The sequence below is a fragment of the Desmodus rotundus genome, chromosome 6 (genome assembly GCF_022682495.2).
Source record: "Desmodus rotundus isolate HL8 chromosome 6, HLdesRot8A.1, whole genome shotgun sequence".
Taxonomy (NCBI): domain Eukaryota; kingdom Metazoa; phylum Chordata; class Mammalia; order Chiroptera; family Phyllostomidae; genus Desmodus; species Desmodus rotundus.
Genome location: NC_071392.1, coordinates 112,872,979 through 112,893,433, shown reverse-complemented (window position 1 = coordinate 112,893,433; position 20,455 = coordinate 112,872,979). Strand labels below are relative to the sequence as shown.

General features: G+C 36.6%; 1 protein-coding gene across 8 annotated transcripts in view; it reads left to right on the top strand.

Annotated features, from left to right (window-relative positions):
* Nucleotides 1–19,129, top strand: part of ITCH (itchy E3 ubiquitin protein ligase) — a 106,069-nt gene extending 86,940 nt beyond the window's left edge. For all 8 annotated transcript variants that reach the window (XM_053925971.2, XM_053925970.2, XM_053925973.1 and 5 more), the window contains 10 exons: nt 433–504; nt 3,445–3,533; nt 4,251–4,410; nt 4,675–4,808; nt 5,097–5,237; nt 9,646–9,766; nt 10,192–10,296; nt 12,372–12,468; nt 16,211–16,283; nt 16,853–19,129. In XM_053925971.2, the coding sequence (XP_053781946.1) occupies nt 433–504; nt 3,445–3,533; nt 4,251–4,410; nt 4,675–4,808; nt 5,097–5,237; nt 9,646–9,766; nt 10,192–10,296; nt 12,372–12,468; nt 16,211–16,283; nt 16,853–16,952 (1,092 nt within the window). In that variant the 3' untranslated portion in view covers nt 16,953–19,129. The remainder of the gene's footprint in view (nt 1–432; nt 505–3,444; nt 3,534–4,250; nt 4,411–4,674; nt 4,809–5,096; nt 5,238–9,645; nt 9,767–10,191; nt 10,297–12,371; nt 12,469–16,210; nt 16,284–16,852) is intronic.
* Nucleotides 19,130–20,455: the final 1,326 nt, after the last annotated feature.

Here is a 20,455-nt window from a genome sequence, read left to right as displayed (position 1 = left end):
TGATCAACTATTTCTGATGTATAAATAAATACTTACTGAATTAATAATTTCATTATGGGTTTTAAATAAAATCAATGTACTATTCAAAATGTTACTATGATGAATATTTCTAAACTTCAAACTTATAATCAACTGGACAAGCAAGAAACTGAATTAGTGTTTTGAAAATAAAATTAAATAAAGATTTGACTCAGTAAGCTCTGTGCATATGAGATCTTGTGTTCCTCTGTATTTTATATACCAAATGATCAAACGATCTATAACTGTAGATGCTCACAAATGCACGGTTACACATTATTGCATATAAATTCATATTCAGAGTCTACTTGTTTCTGTAAACAGAGATAAAAGTAAATAAAACTTTATCCTTTTGGTTTTTTGATAGGCCATTTTAAATGGTGAGAGTTGACATAAGTCATTTTTATATTTCAGCAACTGGCCATGCCACAGCACATAAAGATTACAGTGACAAGAAAAACGTTGTTTGAGGATTCCTTTCAGCAGGTACTATTTTTCCACTCAGTAATTTGCCCCCTGGCTGCCAGCCCCAAATCATCTTTTGGTGTTGGCAGTTTAAACAGTTTGGAATTTTTGAGTTGGAGTCCTTGAATCGTTAAATCTAATCTCATTGCCAGCTACTTTACTGCTTAAATTTAGGAACATGCAGGTAGTTCTGTGTGTGTGCTTTGTGTATGTGTATGTTTTGTGTTTTTGAAATGTCAGAGTAACTTAAAGTAATTAATGAGTTTCAAGTTTCCATTTCTAAGCTTAGTATTTGACTTGAAATAGATATTTAAGTAAGAAAATAGGCCTTTGGTAGACAGAAGTCTGGAAATATCCATATGAATGTTATTGGATAGGTAGAAAAGGATTGGGGGAAGACTTTACAGTTTTTATAGTTCTGTAATACTTGCACTTTTACAATAAGCATGATACTCATAATTAAAATTTTTTAATATAGGAAAGAAAGTGACCATTGGTGACAATATCTAAAAAACATGTTTTTAGTTGTCACTTTTTTTTTCAGTTTTTCTCAGAACCTGAGTTAATTTATTACTTACCTTTATTTTGCAACTTTATTTACCAACCAAGTGCAACTAAATGTTAAGTGACTTTGATATAGGGAAGATTAAATGACCAGTGGAAAAAATGTCTTAATATGAAGACATCCAGTTAGTCCTTGTTTTATGGCCAGATGTGGATATGATTCTTTATTACCAAGTCCCTTCTATAATTGTAATAGCTACAGCTTCAAGAAGTATCACACTGAATGCAAAAAAAAAAAAAAGATTGTCTGAGATAGTTGGAAGTAGCTGGCTACTTCCTTTTGGAAACAGTTATGTTCGTTTCTTAACGGAACCTCAGTTATTAACATTGAAAGGGAGAAATGCAGTTGGCATCCTGCTAAGTAGGAGCAGATAGCTTTTTAGCAGTGGAGCTCAACTAAGGCTATTTAGAGAATTATGAGTCATTCCTTTGATATGATGTGTGTCTTCAAGGCCATTCCCTACTACATTTGTTACCTTTTTCTAATTTTCATTTTCATAGCCACTGTGTAGTCACTGAGTATGCAGTTTCTGGTGGGTGGCCGGTTTCTTGGAACATAACTTGCCTATAGAAGTGCTGAAAAGATGCAAAACATGTTTAAATGTCTCTTTATCTTTTGGCTTATGAAACCAGAGGCTTTTGCAGAATGACAGACCAGATGGTGTTAAAACAGTTGTTTAAAATTGTCATCTTAGATTTGACATTTATCAATTAAATATGAAATTAAAATTTGAGAAAAATTTGATTGCTTTGGAAGAATGACAAATCTGATAGCGAAACTAGCAGATTTTTTTCCATAACTGTTGGATAAAGTTGTTTTGGAATAGTAAGTGTTTTTATTAGCATGGCACATCTCCTTATCAGGGAAATTGCAGGATAAAAAATTTTTTCCCTTCATATTAGGCATTTGTTAAAGGATATTTAAAGGTATTTTTTTCCATGGAAGAGTATATCCCCAGATATCAGGCACAGGGCAGAGGAACAACCAGAATTTCCAGGAGAGCAGTCTCAGATTTGGTGGAACAGTCTCAAGGGAGATTAGGGATAGCCCTCAGGTATGGGGAGCAGCCAGGAGAACAAAGAATAGCCAGAGGGAGTAAGACAGTAGAAGATACATTTGATTTGAGAGAGAGAAACACTGACCAACTACCTCCCATACACAGGACTGAACCGCTACCTAGGTGTGAGCCCTGACTGGGAATCAAACCCACAACCTTTTAGTGTAGGGCAAGGGTGTCAAACTCATTTTTAGCAGGGGCCACATCAGCATCGCGGTTGCCTTCAAAGGGCCGAATGTAATTTTAGGATTGTATAAATGTAACTACTCCTTAACTAGGGGCAAGGAGCTAGGCACTGACACTGGGTAGAAACAAGGTGGAGGGCTGAATTTGGCCCTTGGGCCTTATGTTTGCCACCTGTGGTATAGGTGGACACTCCAACCAATGGAGCCACTTGCCAGAGCAACAATAAAATATATTTTTAACCTCTTTGTTTTTTCATTATTATGTATCTAGCCTATAGTATTTATAGACTATTTGTCATAAACATGAAATAAGCACTGAATTTTTTGGTTACATCTTGGATTTTCTTGTTTGAGTGGGATATATAAATGAGTGGGAAAAAGAAGCCCTGGCATAAGCAAGTAAGTTACCGAGCCTCTCTGGATATTTAAATGTGAGAGTTCATTCATATCATTTCATTAAATAGAGGCATTGTATCAACTTCTCTCTCTCTAGGCCCTGTCATTTTTCTAAGGGTAATTAATATCTGTAATGTCTTAGTGGCCCAATTTTTGGCAGATAAGTAGTTTTACAAAGAAAGAACCCAAATGACCTATTTATTGTAGCTATTTATTGAAGGTATTCACCTTCAAAGATGAAGATGATCTTATTAATAACCACTGTAGTGGGACACAAAATTTGAGAAATTTCTCTAGGTACTTAGAAGTTTCTACTGAGAATGAGTTTCCAAAGTTACCTATATTGTTTCTGTAGCCACTGGTTCTTCATTTCCACGTTAGCCAGTTAGCTATCATGTATACCTTTTGACTGTTAAACAACCCAAACTTACCAAAACAGAACAAAAAAAGCACCTAACCTCTGGCCAGGCTCATAGTTACTCTGCTCTAAGCAAGTGAGAGAAGCAACTTTATGTCAATATTAGAAATTTACAAGACAATTAATATGTATAAAGTATATAAGTACATAGATATGTATAATATAAAAGTACTATGAAATGTTAATGTATTTTCTGTATGTGTGGTATTGATTAGACCATGGACACCATTCTGTGTCAAGGGGAATTTAAGTACCTATAATGGAGATTTCAAACCTGGAAGTGATAGAATGCAGTTTCACCAACTGCTTTCACCAATTTTTTTACTTTATTGTTTTGTAGATAATGAGCTTCAGTCCCCAAGATCTGCGAAGACGTTTGTGGGTGATTTTTCCAGGAGAAGAAGGTTTAGATTATGGAGGTGTAGCAAGGTAGTGATAGCATGAATACTCAGAACTTATAGTTTCTTTCCTTCAAAGGTATCATTGTACTTTGCTTGCAAGTGTTATTTTCTCAAATCTTACATTTTAGGAAAATGAAATGTAGGAAATTATTGTACCTTTATTATGCTGCAGATATAGCATTTCAACATTAATTCAGAAGGTAACTGAGGTACTGCCAGTTGGTTTCACCCACATCGCTGTGTGAAATTGGATTTTTTTTCATAATCTGTCTAGGATTTAGAGAGCAGTGGTACTTGATGTGGATCACTGTAGGACTCAGTAATAGATGGAATAATATTAGACTTGTTTCAGCTGCTCTAACTACGTAGGTCAATCAGTGAAGTTTCAACTTGACTATGTACAGTATTTTATTGGTTCTAAGACTAACATTTTTATATTTTAACATCTCTGAAATTGGGATGTGTATCACAATTATAATTGGAAAAAAGTTTTAGTGGTTCATCAGAAAATAGTGTCTTTAAAGTTGATGGTATCATAGATTCTTTGTAATATAATAATCAGTGTGTAAATATCATCTCTGTAAGATATATGTCAGTTTGAACGCAAGCAGTAAAATCAACATGATAAATTAGGTAATTATTGCCAGCTGAGGAGTATAGATTTTTAATTTTCTACCACTACCCTCTGATTTGTTGTCATGGTCACTTGCATGATTTTTTACCCAAAATTTTCTTTTCATTTCAGAGAATGGTTCTTTCTTTTGTCACATGAGGTGTTGAACCCAATGTATTGCCTGTTTGAATATGCAGGGAAGGACAACTATTGCTTGCAGATAAATCCCGCCTCTTATATCAATCCAGATCATCTGAAATATTTTCGTTTTATTGGCAGGTTTATTGCCATGGTAAGTACAGTTGGAGAACTGTGTTTACTTTGCTAATTCAGCAATACTAAAGCATTGTTTCTTTAACTTTCTCGTTTGAAATTTTCTCATCACTAAGACATTTCTAAGATTGGATTTGTTCTATTTGCCCTTTTTCTAAAGGCGAGTATAATGGGATCATATATCGGGGGAGCCTTTTTTTAATGAAGAACTTACCTAACATTCTGAAATACAATGAATGTTACAATATTATCTTAAATGGTACTTTTTTTTTTTCTTTCATAGGCTCTGTTCCATGGGAAATTCATAGACACAGGTTTTTCTTTACCATTCTATAAGCGCATCTTGAACAAACCAGTAGGACTCAAGGATTTAGAATCTATTGATCCAGAATTTTACAATTCCCTCATCTGGGTTAAGTAAGTGTGTTTCCATTTATTTTATCAAAATGTAGTCTATGTGCTTTCATTATGGTGTTTCTATCTAAACTGTAAGCAAGGTCTGTGTTAAACCTGTCTCGTTATTCAACATGATAAATTTTATAGAAATATACCCAAGATCTTAAGCAAAATGTGATGACTTTAGAACATAATTTTTTTAGTTTTATTGTTATTTTGGTGTATAGTTATTTAAGAACATAGTTCTTTAGTTTAAAACTTTAAATAATTGAATTTGTATAACAAATAGTGTTAATTTCATTTGTGCAGAGAAAACAATATTGAAGAATGTGGTTTGGAAATGTATTTCTCCGTTGATAAAGAAATTTTAGGTGAAATCAAGAGTCATGATTTGAAACCCAATGGCGGCAATATTCTTGTAACAGAAGAAAATAAAGAGGAATATATCAGGTGAGAGAGAGTGCTCCCTTTGACATAGTAGCCTTTCTGTTGAACTACAGTATGTTGATAATTGCCTAGTAATACTAATGGACAATATGTTTAAAAATGATTTTTGCCTAAAAAGTAAAAACTAATCATGAGAACTGAACATATATTATTAAGGACACGAATGATCACTTTTTCTGCCTTGTAAGTGTTGAGAGAGGAACGAGGAAAGTGCTATGAGAAGTCTAAAGAAGAAGACATCATTTCATCTAGTTGTAATCATGGAGCAAGTAGTTGATGGTGCTTAAATTGAGCCTTTCAGTTGTGTAGACATGAGAGCAAAAGTTTTGAGCAGAGAGATGGAGGCTGGAAAACACAAATAACAGGCAGTAATAGGGAAGAGTATCCATGGTATGTAAGGTGGTGTCAGGCAGCTCAGCTTTGATATCCCATTCTGCCATGTCCTGCATTTCAGAATCCAAAGAAAATGAAGACTCTTTAGAACAGAGGTGTCAGACTCATTTTCACTGGGGGCCACATCAGCCTCGTGGTTGCCTTTAAGGGGATGAATGTAATTTCAGCTCCTTAACAGTTAAGGAGTGGTTACATTTATACAGTCCTAAAATTATTTCGGCCCTTTGAAGGCAACCGTGAGGCTGATGTGGCCCCTGGTGAAAATGAGTCTGTCACCCCTGCTTTAGAAGATGTAGAGGCTAATATATGATAACCCTTAAGAGAATATTAGAACAGTTAGCCAAATGGTAGTTTAGTGGCCAGATTTTAAGAAATTAAGGACTAAATTCAGTATACAGTCTAAATTTTGTCTTCAACAAGTCTGGCAACAAAACAGTGAGAGAAGTAGGATAGATTTTTGTGGAGGCAGCAAAGTAGAGAGTGTCCTGCAGGTAATTCGAACTAAACCTTACAAAGAATGTGTAGTGGTTATTCATGGGTTTTATACCCCTTTTCTGGTATATTTTCACCTTAACCAGAATTTTGAAGGTGTATGAAATGATAGAATTTTGGTTATAGAAAACTTTTCATTTTTCAACACCTAAGGCTCCGCCCCTTTAAGTAACAGACGTGCCAAGACAAAAAAAAAAAAGGACCAAATGACAGAACACTTCAAAGCTCCAGAAAAAATACAACTAAGCGAGGAAGAGATAGCCAAACTATCAGATGCACAGTTCAAAACACTGGTTATCAAGACGCTCACAGAATTGGTTGAATGTGTTCGAAAAGTAGATGAAAAAATGAAGCCTATGCCAAGAGAAACAAAGGAAAATGTACAGGGAACCAATAGTGATGCGAAGGAAACTGGGACTCAAATCAATGGTGTGGACCAGAAGGAAGAAAGGAACATCCAACCAGAAAAGAATGAAGAAACAAGAATTCGGAAAAATGAGGAGAGGCTTAGGAACCTCCAGGACATCTTGAAATGTTCCAACATCCGAATTATAGGGGTGCCAGAAGGAGAAGAGGAAGAACAAAAAATTGAAAACTTACTTGAACAAATAATGAAGGAGACTTACTCTGGCAAAGGAAATAGACTTCTGGGAAGTCCAGGAAGCTCAGAGAGTCCCAAAGAAGCTGGACCCAAGGAGGAACACACCAAGGCACATCATAATTATATTCCCCAAGATTACACAGAAGGAGAGAATCTTAGAAGCAGCAAGAGAAAAGGACACAGTTACCTACAAAGGACTTCCCATAAGACTGTCAGCTGATTTCTCAAAAGAAACCTTACAGGCAAGAAGGGGCTGGAAAGAAGTATTCCAAGTCATGAAGGGCAAGGGCCTACATCCAAGATTGCTCTATCCAGCAAAACTTTCATTTAGAATGGAAGGGAAGATAAAGTGCTTCTCAGATAAGGTCAAGTTAAAGGAGTTCATCATCACCAAGCCCTTATTATATGAAATGTTAAAGGGAGTTACCTAAGAAAAAGAAGATAAAAAATATGAACAGTAAAAATGACCGCAAACTCACAGTTATTAACGACCACACCTAAAACCAAAACAAAAGAAAACTAAGCAAACAACTAGAACAGAAACGGAACCACAGAAATGGAGATCATATGGAGGGTTGTCAATAGGGGAGTGGGAGGGGGAGAGAGGGTGGAAAGGTACAGAGAATAAGTAGCATAAATGGTAGGTGGAAAACAGACAGGGGGACGGTAAGAATAGTGTAGGAAATGTAGAAGCCAAAGAACTTATAAGTATTACCCATGGACATGAACTATAGGGGGGGAATGTGGGAGGGAGGGGGTGGGCAGGATGGAGTGGAGTTGGGGGGGGAATGGGACAACTGTAATAGCATAATCAATTTATATATATATTTATATATATTATATATAAATATATATTAAAATATATTTGTTGAATGGGACAACTGTAATAGCATAATCAATATATATATATATTTATATATTTATATATATTATATATAAATACATTTTGTAGGTAACTGTGTCCTTATCCCTTGCTACTTCTAAGATTCTCTCCCTCTGTTTAATCTTGGGTAATGTAATTATGATGTGCCTTGGTGTGTTCCTCCTTGGGTCCAGCTTCTTTGGGACTCTCTGAGCTTCCTGGACTTCCTGGAAGTCTGTTTCCTTTGCCAGATTAGGGAAGTTCTCCTTCATTATTTGTTCAAATAAGTTTTCAATTTCTTGTTCTTCCTCTTCTCCTTCTGGCACCCCTGTAATTCGGATGTTGGAAAGTTTCAAGGCGTCCTGGAGGTTCCTAAGCCTCTCCTCATTTTTCCGAATTCTTGTTTCTTCATTCTTTTCTGGTTGGATGTTCCTTTCTTCCTTCTGGTCCACACCGTTGATTTGAGTCCCAGTTTCCTTCGCATCACTATTGGTTCCCTGTACATTTTCCTTTGTTTCTCTTGGCATAGGCTTCATTTTTTCATCTACTTTTCGAACAAATTCAACCAATTCTGTGAGCATATTGATAACCAGTGCTTTGAACTGTGCATCCGATAGGTTGGCTATCTCTTCCTCACTTAGTTGTATTTTTTCTGGAGCTTTGAAGTGTTCTGTCATTTGGGCCATTTTTTTTTCTTTTTTTGTCTTGGCGCATCTGTTACTTTAAAGGGCGGAGCCTTAGGTGTTCCTGGGGCGGGGTAACGCTGCTCCCTGTGCTGTGATGCTGTACGTGGGGGAGGGGCCGAGAGGGAGCAATGGCGCCCGCCTCACTCTCCTCCGGATTTCAGTCTTTCACTCCGATACCCACAATCAAACTGGGCCCCTCCGGTGGTGGTTCCCCAGTGGGTGGGCTTGTGCACACTCTAGACCCGTGTGGGTCTCTCCAACGACCTCTCGCGTGAGGCTGGGAGTCTCTCCTGCTGCCGCCCCAACCCCCACGGGCGTTTTCAATCAAAGGTTTGAGGCTTTATTTCCCCAAGCTGTAGCCCTGGTTTGCGCGGTCTGCTTCGCACCCCACTGTTCGTCCAGTTTATCTATGTTCGAATGTGGGGCTGCAGTGTGCTACCTGCACTCTGCCTGCCCCGCTCTCCGCCACTCCGCACCCGGCCCTCTCGGTTTATCTGCGTGAATGTGGGGTTGCAGGGTCTGCTAGTGCTGGGACTGCCTGCCCCGATCGTCCCACACTCCGCCAGTCTCGGTCCTGCCACAGCCACACAAGTCCTCTCCACCCCGGTGCCCCTCTCCGCCCCTCCTACCAGTCTAGATGAATGTTTATTTTTTATTTCCTTGGTGTCGGACCCCCTTGCCGTTCGATTCTCTGTCAGTTCTGGTTGTGCGAGGAGGCGCAGTGTGTCTACCTACGCCGCCATCTTGGTTCTCAATAAATATATTTTCAAAAAATGAAAAAAAAAAGATTGTACACCATCGTTCAATAGGATTTATTCTGGGAATGCAAAATTGGTATAATAATCGCTAATCAATAAACATGATACATATAAAAAAAATCAGTCAATCGGTGAAATTTAAGAACTGAATATTGATAAAAAGTAATTATTCACTTTTTTGTGTGATAATAGAATTGTGGTTATGTTTTTAAAAAGAGACCTCATAGGGATACATAATAAAATAATTATGTTTAAAATGAAGTTATGTCTCAAGTATGGGTAGGTACATAACGAAGTAAGATTGGTATTGTATGGAAGCTGGGATATCTATGTATAGGATTTATTATATTATTTTTTTATTGATTTGAGACAGAGAAATAGAAATATTGATTTGTTGTTCCATTTATTTATGCATTCATTGCTTGATTCTTTTATGTGCCCTGAATAGGAATCAAAACCTGCAACCCTAGTGTATCAGGACAACATTCTAACCAACTGAACTACCCAGCCATAGCCATGGCCTATATTCTTTTGTATATGAAGTTTTTCCTAATAGTAAAGTTTTTAAAATTTATTTCTTGATAGCTTCCTGATAGCTTTTTTTATATTTATTTACTAGAATGGTAGCTGAATGGAGGTTGTCTCGAGGTGTTGAAGAACAGACACAAGCTTTCTTTGAGGGTTTTAATGAAATTCTCCCCCAGCAGTATTTGCAGTACTTTGATGCAAAGGAGTTAGAGGTAATGAGTTTTTCTTTTTGCCTCTGTAGCATGCTAATAAATAATGCCTTCAGTTGTCTGCTTTCAGCTCACTTCCCCATCTTTCCAGTGGCAATGATATTTTTTATGCAGGCAGGATGTTTTGAAGTGGTTTAAGAGGTCCATAACTTACACAAATATATCAAAGGATTACTGTCGGAATGTCTCTGTAATGAATGACTCATTTACCTTAATCTGTGTATGTATGACACTATACCTTGGAAACTCAGCCTTCAGAAGTATTGTAGATAACAATTGTTGATACATGGTTTACAAGCCACAGCCTCCTTATTGATTTGTTTTTGAAAGTTGTTTAATATTAGTCCTTTCTTATCTATGTCTAGTATTATTATATAGATTACACAGTTACCTATAGGAATCATTTGGTTTTTTTTTCATCCCTAAAGGTCCTTTTATGTGGAATGCAAGAGATTGATTTGAATGACTGGCAAAGACATGCCATCTACCGTCATTACACTAGGACAAGCAAACAGATCATGTGGTTTTGGCAGGTTTGTCTCAGTTTAACTTCTATTGACAAACACACCATAATTTTTTTTAGAATTTTTTTTAACCATATATGAAAATAAATCACAGAACAAAATGTAGCAGTATGTTCAGACTCCTTATTCCGTCCTATACATTATAATAAGTGAATACAGATTATAGCAGCATCTTTTTAAGATTAGTAAGTGGCACACACCTTGCACCTTTGCCCAGGGTATAACTCCAGATGTTAAGATTCACCTGCATTTAATATAAATGCTTTGAAATTTTATAGAATGGAAGTATGGTTTTCATCATTCATACCTCATTAAGAATTACATAATGTTAAGCAAGCAGACTTAAGGAAGAGACTTGGTTTGGAATCATAATGGTGTCTTCAAAAAATGTCTGCTGCAGCACATGAAAAGATTTTCAATATTGCTAATCGTTAGGGAAGTGCAAATCAAAATCTCAGTGAGATACTATTTCATATCCATTACAATGGCTATGCCAGAAATCATCATCATCATCATCATCATCCTTAGTGAGGATGTGGAGAAATTGGAACTTTCCTGCATTTACTGGGAATGTAAAATGGTGTATCACTGTGGAAAACAGTTTGGTGGTTCCTCAAAAAGTTAAACATAGAATTAACATGATCCAGCAATTCTAATCCTAGGGTATACCCAAAAGAATTGAAAACAGGGACTCAGCCTATGTTCATAACAGCATTAATCACAATAGTCAAAAGATGAAAGCAATCTAAGTATCCATCAACAGTGGATAAGCAAAATGTGGTATATATAATACATACAGTGGAATATTATCCAACCTTAAAAGAAAGGAAATTCTGGCATAGGCTACAACATGGATAACCCTTGAGGATATTATGCTAAGTGAAATAAGCCAGCCACTAAAGGACAATTATTGTATGATTCCACTTATATAAGATATCTAGAACAGACAAACTCATAGGAAAAGAAAATAGAATAGAGGCAACCAGGGGCTGGGGAGAAGGGACAGTGGGGAGATAAGTTTAATGCATTCAGAGTTTTTGTTTAGGGTGATAAGAAAGTTGTGGAATTACTGGTGATAGTTATACAACAGAGTTAATGTACTTAATGCCATTGAATTGTATACTTCATTGTTAAGTATGTTACATATATTGTATCATAATAAATATTTTTTTTAAGTTATATTTCTGCTGTTCATTTAAATTCATAAGAAACTCAGATGAACTGAGGTTCTGTAACAAATCAGATTAGCATTTAAAAATACTTGACAGTAGTACGATACGATAAAAATTATTCTTTACCAAAAAAATTTGGCTGCGCCAAAATACTTATGCTATAGGCTAGAGAGCATTCTCCAGAAACCTAATGTTTTGGGGTTTTTTTAAAGATTTTACGTACTTATTTTTAGAGAGAGAGGAAGGAAGGGAGAAAAAGGAGAGAGACATCAATGTGTGGCTGCCTCTCACGCGCCCCCTACTGGGAACCTGGCCCACAACCCAGGCATGCGCCCTGACTGGAAGGTCAAACTGGCAACCCTTTGGTTTTCAGGCCTGCACTCAATCCACTGAGCTACGCCAGCCAGGGCCAGAAACCTAATGTTTTGAGTCACAATTATTATACAGGAGTTAAAAGCCACATAATTCTAGCAACACTTAGCTTATTAGGGTATATCCGGATCAGAATTCTGTGAGTTTGATTTCATTTGTTCATAAAACCAAAAGTCTGTATTGCCTCAAGCTGTGTCTTATGTCATGACATGAGTCTTCTATAGGATAAGCATATCTGGGGTAGGGGAACGAGGAGCTGCCCTAGAAGAACTGATCTTGAGACTATGAGTAGGGAGCTTTTGAGCCCAGGGCACCCTCTTTTTCTATATCACTATAAGGATGTGGTCTTAAGATTTACATAGGGGAAGGTTGATGGGACTTTGACAAACATGGAGAAGCTCCTCCATCCACAGTGGTAGAGACAGTCATTAGTGCATCTGACATCGGGAGTTCATTTAAGATTTTAAATAATTGTTTTTCTTGTTTAATATGCTAAATGTAACATATGACCTATATATCTCTTTAAATGTGCTTTAACAGTTTGTTAAAGAAATTGATAATGAGAAGAGAATGAGACTTCTACAGTTTGTTACTGGAACCTGCCGATTACCGGTTGGAGGATTTGCTGACCTCATGGGTATGTGTATAGGATTACTTTTCCTGTACAGAAAATTGTCTATCACACTGCTATTACATCAATGTAATAGCATCTGGCAATTCTAATCCTAGGGTATACCCAAAAGAATTGAAAGCAGGGACTCAGCATATGTTTATATCAACGTGTTATACATACTTATCAGAAGTAACAAAGATAAGTGTAGCCATTTGCTTAAATAGTCATAGTTAACCTAGGTTTGTATAAACTTTTAAACACTTTGTACTCTTTACCTCTAGAAATTTTAAACCCTTAGACTACACTCCACATTTTAACTCAGTAGGGTAGTAGTCTTCTATTTGTAAATCTATTTGTTCATTCAGTCATTTGGCAAACATTTTTGTGTCTCCTCTGAGGCACTATTGGTTGTATTATACTATATTTCAATGATGTTTTTACCACTCTTCCCTCTTATACCTGGAGCTCCTTAAGATATAGATCCATATCTTCACCTTTTTATTTCTGACACCTAGCATAATGCTTGTCACATAGTAGCCAGATTAAAGTGCATTGTTTTGAAATGAATGATTATGAGAATATTTTGGGGGAGACTAAATAATAAATTCAGTCTTCCTTTAACACCAATATTATGTCAACTACGACAGGAGGATAGAGGAGAAGTTGCGATCCCTAAACCTGCTTCAGCTAAAACAAACAGTCAGAATAAAAAGAACTAGGCAATTTTGGACAAAGCGTGCAACCAATTTCAACCTGTCTTTAAAAGCCAGGCCAAAAGAATCTGGACGTTACTCTGAGGGTATTGTAAGCTATGGAGACTTTGAAAAGAGGAACACTTGCTGAAGCTGCATTTTAGGAAGGCACAGTATGCATGAAAAGATAGGGAGAGCCTGGAGATAGGAAGAAATTTTTGGAGCAATGATGAGAACCTGATCTTAGGAGATGAAAGTAGAGATGGAAAAGAGTAGATAAATGCTAAAGAAATTCCAAAGGTAGAAACAGTACTTGATTAAAAGATGAGATAAGAAGGAAGAATGTCGAAGATAATGTTATGAAATGTGGAAGAATTGAGAAGTTGTAACATGTAACGAACATAGTTTGGAGGTATTGGGGGAGGACAATGAGTTGCTTAAAATCTGCCGAGTTTAAGGTGACTGCCAGACAACCGAGTAGAAAATAGGAGGCAGGGAGTAATTTTACAGCTGTTACTAAAGTATGACTTTAGAGATAAGAGTAGAGAGAGGAAGTAGAGCCTTATATATGAAACTGTGAGAATGGGCTTATGCAAAAAGAGAATAGAGGGTTGATGCTTAAAACATCTGTAGGGATGAGACTAATAGCTTAGAGGCAGACTTAAAGGGGAGGCCACAGAGTGAAGAAGAGAAATAAATATTCTAATTTCTCAGAAGGAATATAGAAGGGAGGTTTTTAATCCAGTGCTAGAGAGAGGATGAGTTCTAAATAAGTTACTAGAGAGGGACACCTCTGAGAATGCTCTCTAGTTTGAAAAAGAGAAAACATGTTGGGGGTTAGGAATAGTGACCAAAATGAGGGGGGGGAAATGGTACAAGATTCTCACTATAAACTGGAAATCTGATTATTAGAGATGATAACTAGGTCTGCTCTTGGGAATATTTGGGGTTGGGTGGAGCTGTCTAAAACAACACAGAAAGATACTTGTGGAAGGCAGAGACAGCAAGATCATGGTTCATAGAATTTTAGAAGCCATCTGATTTAACCTTCCATCCAGTGTAGGAAGATAAAGTTGTAAGAGTGATATATATAATAATTTAATTTGGTGGTGCTTGAATTTACCAGGTCTAACATTCCATTTTTAAAACAATATTTATAATCTCCTCTTTAATATTCTGGAATGAAATTGGTAGATGTGAAATAACATATCCTTTATTTCCCAAAAAATACATGTACATAACAGTAACTGTAATATAAAAGGAAAGTTTTTAAGAAATAATTTATAATAAAATAATATTTATTTCAATACAAGTATATTTGGGAACAGCTATGTTAGAAGACACAAATAAGTAGTCAGATACTTGCTTATACTTAAGAAAAGGTTTGGGTTTAAGGGAAGATCAGAATCCCCTCTGTATAAGAAGCATTGGAATATGGAAGAACAGATAGAAAAGGTAAGAAAAATAGACTTAAATAAATATCGTAAGAAAAAGTGGGAAATAACCTGAATGAAGTAGGGATAATATGCCTGCCAGAATAAGTTATAAATAATTAGCAATTAATTATTTATAAATAATTATAAAATAAGTAGAGAAAAATAAGGTAGGTCTCAAACTGTGGTGTCTAGCCCTCACCAGGTAGCTCAGTTTGGTTGGAACGTCGTCCTGTGCACCAAAAGGTTGCGAATTTGATTCCCCACCAGGGCACAGACCTAGAATGCGTGTTCAACCCCCATTTGGGGTACATACAGGAAGCAACCCATCGATGTTTCTCCCTCCCTCCCTCCCTCTTTCTCTCTCTCTCTCTGTCTTCCCTTCCCCCTTTCCCCCTCTTTAAAATCAGTAAAAACATATCCTCAGGTGAGAATTTTTTTAAAAAAGTGTAGTGTCTATCATGAAATTACACTACAGTCCAAGGCTCTGATATGTAAAAAGGCCTCAAAGACCATATCATTTGGAAGTGTAAATAGGTTGAAAATAGGAACGTAGGCGCAAAGAGTCTACATAGAAGTGTCATAGTTTAAGGAGAGTGTCAGAGTAAGATTGAAAATAACAGGTAACCTGAAAATAATTGCAGTATATAATGTTTACAACTTGATGTCTTACCATTCCATATTAATTAGCACTATTAAATGAAACTCTTCCATCTATGTGATTAGAAATGTTGTAATATATTGAGAGAATGTGCAGTGTGAATAAATTACCTGATAATTTCTAACTTAATTATTTATCCTTTTAAATAATAACCATTTCCTATATTACAGGGCTTTTCACTTAACTACCTGTGAAAATACTTCAATGTTATTAGATACAAAAGTATTACAGATTTATATTTCTACAAGGTTTATTCTTGTGGGACATGAGAAAGTTCTGAGTACAGCTGTCCTGACACAAATGCAGAACATTTAGTGTGCTAGTCCCTTCTAATGAATAAGTAGCACTGCCAATTGGTGACCACCAGTAAATGCTTCCTAGGAAGCAGTAGTGACCTTTTGGAAGGCCAGTGTTTACTGATCAGCATTCACAGCTGTCTCCAACAGCAGATAAATGAGAAGCAAGAATTCGGTGTGTGTAAGGGTATGCCCTACAGGACCTATGTGCCACAAGCATTGTTAATACTGAATTCATTATGGTGTTTATTTACATTTTATAAAGTTTTAACCATTTATGTTTAATTCATGTTTTATTATAGAAGACAGTGGTTTGTACTTTCCCTCTTGTGTTTAAAACCAGAAGTAAGCTTTTTATGTGTTCTCTTTTGTGATTATAACATTCTGTTATTCTGGCTAAAGAATGCTAAATGAAACTGCATTTTCTCTTCTTGTGTGCATACATTAGCAAAATGGTTGTCAAACCTTCACACTCATCAAAATCACCTGAAAGCTTATTAAAGCATATTTCTGAGCCTCACCTCCAGAGTTTCTGATTCAATTCGGTATGGTTGGGGTAGGGCCTGTAGTTTTGTGATTCTAACAAGTTCCCTGGTAATGCTGATCTGATGCTGCTGGATTGGGGATCACAATTTGAAAAACCATTGCATTATCAAACTGTTGATTTTACTATGTTTTATTTAGGGAGCAATGGACCGCAAAAATTCTGCATTGAAAAAGTTGGGAAAGAAAATTGGTTACCCAGAAGTCATACCTGGTAAGTAAAATCAGAAAGAGTAGAGAAAATTGCCATTTCCAGTTGTTCTTTAGATATTAAAGCCTATTAGAAATTAAAAATGAAATATTTCTCCCATTGTACTGAATTATTTTTAACAGTTTTATGAAGGCATAATTTATAATACATACTGTAAAACTTACCCATTTTAATTCAATGACATTTAATAGATTTAGAGTAGGAACCATCACTACAGTCTAGTCTTAACATAATATTTCCATTACCCCAAAACAATTTGCCCATCTGCAGTCAAGTGATGACTTTAAAAACCAGTGTTGTGCCCTGGCCACGTAGTTCAGTTGGTTAGAGCATTGTCCCAATATGCCACGGTTGTGGGTTCAATCCCTGGTCAGGGCACATACAAGAGTCAACCAATGAATGCATAGATAAGTGGAACAACAAATTGATGTTTGTCTCTCATTCTCACTTCCTCTCTCTATAAAATCAATTTTAAAAAAATAAAAATAAACAGTTTTGTTTTATAATACACTGCCTATATAGGATTCTTTGTACATTTCCTTTCCTCCAACTAAAATAATTCTTACTTTTAGTTTTAACCGCCTGGACCTGCCACCCTATAAGAGCTATGAGCAACTGAAAGAAAAGCTGTTATTTGCAATTGAAGAAACAGAAGGATTTGGACAAGAGTAACTTCTGGAAATTTGCACCACCAAAGGACAAGAACTTGTTTGCAGTGTTTGTCCTTTTCCTTCTCTGCCTTTGCACATCTTGTTGTAAAATTGGGCTGTGACTGTTTAGAGAGTTATCTGAGTGTAAGTAAATTAATGTTATCATTGAGATTTATCTCCCAGTGATTCTGGATTTTACTCAAATGTTTCCAGAAATCAGATCTGCAAATGACCAGTCAAAACCTTACTTAACATGAGATTTAACACAACAATGAAATCTGCCTTGTCTTATTCCACTAGATTGTTTCCTTAATTATGTATATGTGTATCAGAAGTCTCACTCTCAATTTTACATCCTAGAACAGTAACAGAAACATGGTTAACCTCATGTGTGTGCGCTCTAACACTGCCGTCCTACAGCAGACTTGATGCGAGTGACAGGATCACCTCATCCAGAAATTGTCAGCACCAAGGAGGCGGTTAGGGTCTCCCCAGCCCTACATTCATTTGGTTTTTTATGCCACCTACTCGAGAAAATGTATGTGGTATTGTCTCTTAAAGCCCTAGTTTTTTGGGTTGTTTTTTTTTTTTTCCCAGAGTTGAGACTCCACCTTTTCATCGGTAGGGGAAAAAAATGCTATTGCTTTGTCTTACAGAGCGAATGTCTGCCCCCTACCCATTTATTGTATAAGTCTGAACTTTGGTAACATATGGCTATGGAAATTAAGCCTTCTGTAAAGACTTCTATAGAGGTGAATTCTCATATTGAAATGTAGTTACCTGCAATATTTACTAGAGATTTATGAGATTAAATTAAGAGATAATGTAAGAAAGTAGACTTTTTTGGTTCTACATAATGCTTGATGATTCATTTAGGGACCTAGAAATATTGTGTGAAAATGTATAAATATCACCCAAAAGGCTTTCTGCCCTATATATTTTTAAAATACAGAATAGTTATATTTTAAGTAGTCCTGGCCCTAGTTCTATAGGGCTTGGCTATTTAATATTTTTATGCAAGAAACATTTAGTTCTGGAAAAGGTAAATGCTTGTATATATTTTTGCAGCCTGGGATCTCCCTTACTGCATTTCTTTCTTTAATTTAAGTGGCCACATGTATATGTCTTCCCTGCTGTGTTAGAAAAATGGGGGCTGGATATCCCAAGAATCAGAGGTTTTATAAAAAGACTGCAGATAGACAGCAGACATAAATATCTACCAAGTGCTATCTTAAATTTTGGTCCAAACTGAACATTTGGAAATAGATTTATTGTAAGTGTTTAATTAGAGTGATTTCTTAAATATGAACTAAATTGCTTTTAGAGTCCTTTTTCTTTGTAAGCATTGTAAATGCTAATAAATTGTTAATTTTTTTAACTGCATGTTATGTTGAAATAAAAACAAAGTAAAATGAGCAATTGCCTTATTCTTTTGCTCTTTTGGGAGGTTGGGGAAAGCAGCATTTCACAGCCTGGGTCAGTAGGGAAGGACCTCAATTGTTTTATCAAATAGAGTGGTTTAAAACTGATCCAGCTGCTCATAATAATGAATTCCTACTCTGTCTTTTATGATCTTATATTGTACAGAAGAATATAATTTTATAAGACTTACAATAACTCTATTTAAGATTGAGGTACTAATTTTTCACCAAAAGATTGACATACCAATGTCAATTCATCAGAAATTTAAGTGAAACATGACTCACCTGCCCACAGAGGTCTCATGCTAAAATGAGCTATTTCAGTCAATCCTACTCTGCCACTTTTTCTTTATCTGGTTAATAATCTGAAATGTTACCAGGGATGACTCATAGAATTAAGACCTCTCTATATTTATATCCCTCCTTGGTTTGGATGTAACTCTCATCCTTCTAAACTCCTTAAGATTAAATATTTCTATTTAATAGTTGGTATCTCCAGCCCCCTCATTTTTTTGTTTCTCTTTTAGACTTATTTACAAGATTATTTGTATATATGCTACGCTTTCATTAACTAAAAACAGAATAGCATCACTGGATTGTATATTACTGTATTGGCATTCCTTTTTTTTTTCCTTGAACTGTAATTTCAAGTACTCAGGTAACTCTACAGATATCACAGGGAGTCAAGTGCTCTTATAAAGGTTCTTCGGGGGCTGCCTCACTTGCATTTCCTTAAAAGATGTAAGACTGTTTATAATTAAAGTTTTTTGGTCTTTCATTTGCACATTTTTCTGTTAGTCTTGTAAGGTTTTCCACATCTGTAGAAAAGACCAGATCTTACAGATTTCTGACTGCTTTTGTAAGTGGCTGGGTTACAGCCTAACTGTACTGTAGAAGGGGTAGAACCAAAAAAAAAAAAAAACACCCAGAAAGCTTCCAGAAAGGTGAGATTTGGTGTCTATTGTGAAGAGAACCAAGATGAAGACATCTGCTTTTCTGAGACAGCTACAGTTGCTCTAAGTCAGAACCTTACCCATGGATGCTGAGTAGAGAACCACCAGCTAGCTACCAAGACTGCTCTCAGTAAGCTTTCCTGCTCACTAGCTTCATTTCAGTAGGCCTTTTTCTTATTGGGAAACAAGGTGATCAAGCTCATTTAAAAGAGGCTAAGGGAAGTGGGATTTCTTTTTTTATAATTTTTTATTTAAAGGTTTTATTTATTTATTTTTAGAGAGAGGGAAAGAAAGGGAGAGAAACATCAGTGTGTGGTTGCCTCTCACGTGGCCCCCACTGGGGACCTGGCCTGCAACCCAGGCATGTGCCTTGACTGGGAATTGAGCCGGTGACCCTTTGGTTTGCAGCTGGCACTCAATCCACTGAGCTACAGCAGCCAGGGATGTAAGTGGGATTTCTTAATACACATGCTGATCTAACAGTGACTGGAGGACAGAAACTGCAGGTTCCTCACCAGGGCTGAGAAGTAGTACACCCTCTACTCTTTAATCTGTCCCATATAAGCAGAAAACTCTAGCTTCAGTGTAGCTAGGAAAAGAGGGGAAGGGGTGTTCCCCACAGCGTGAGAAAATCTTCCGTGGGGAAGTGAGCAATTGTTCTTACCATTTGAATCTCCAGCCCCAAACTGGGACCTGGGACTCAGCTGTTGCTGACAGGCAGCTGTTACCTGAACTTTTAGGAAGAGTGTCTCACATTGTATAACTCGAGGACACAAAGCTGTCGTAGTCCATTGCAGTTGTCAATTCCTATGTGTCTGCAGGACTTCTTTGTGTCAGGACATTTGTGGGAAGGATCCAGGGGAAACTTCCTTGGTTGACAAGGAGAAGGAGGGCCTTCAGTGGAGACCTCAGAAAGATATTGTTGGTCTCCATTTGTCTTGCCTATCCTAGCAACCAATACCATGGTTATATTCACTTAGTCTCAGGACAACTGTCAACATTTATTCCTATGTCCCAAGCATAGATATGCTGCATGCAGTCTTTTAATCTTCCTGGCCATTCTCAGAGAGGGATAATTATCTCTATTTTACAGGTTAAAAAAAAAATGCGCCAAGTGATTAACTTGAAGTGTACAGAGCTTTTAAGTGGTG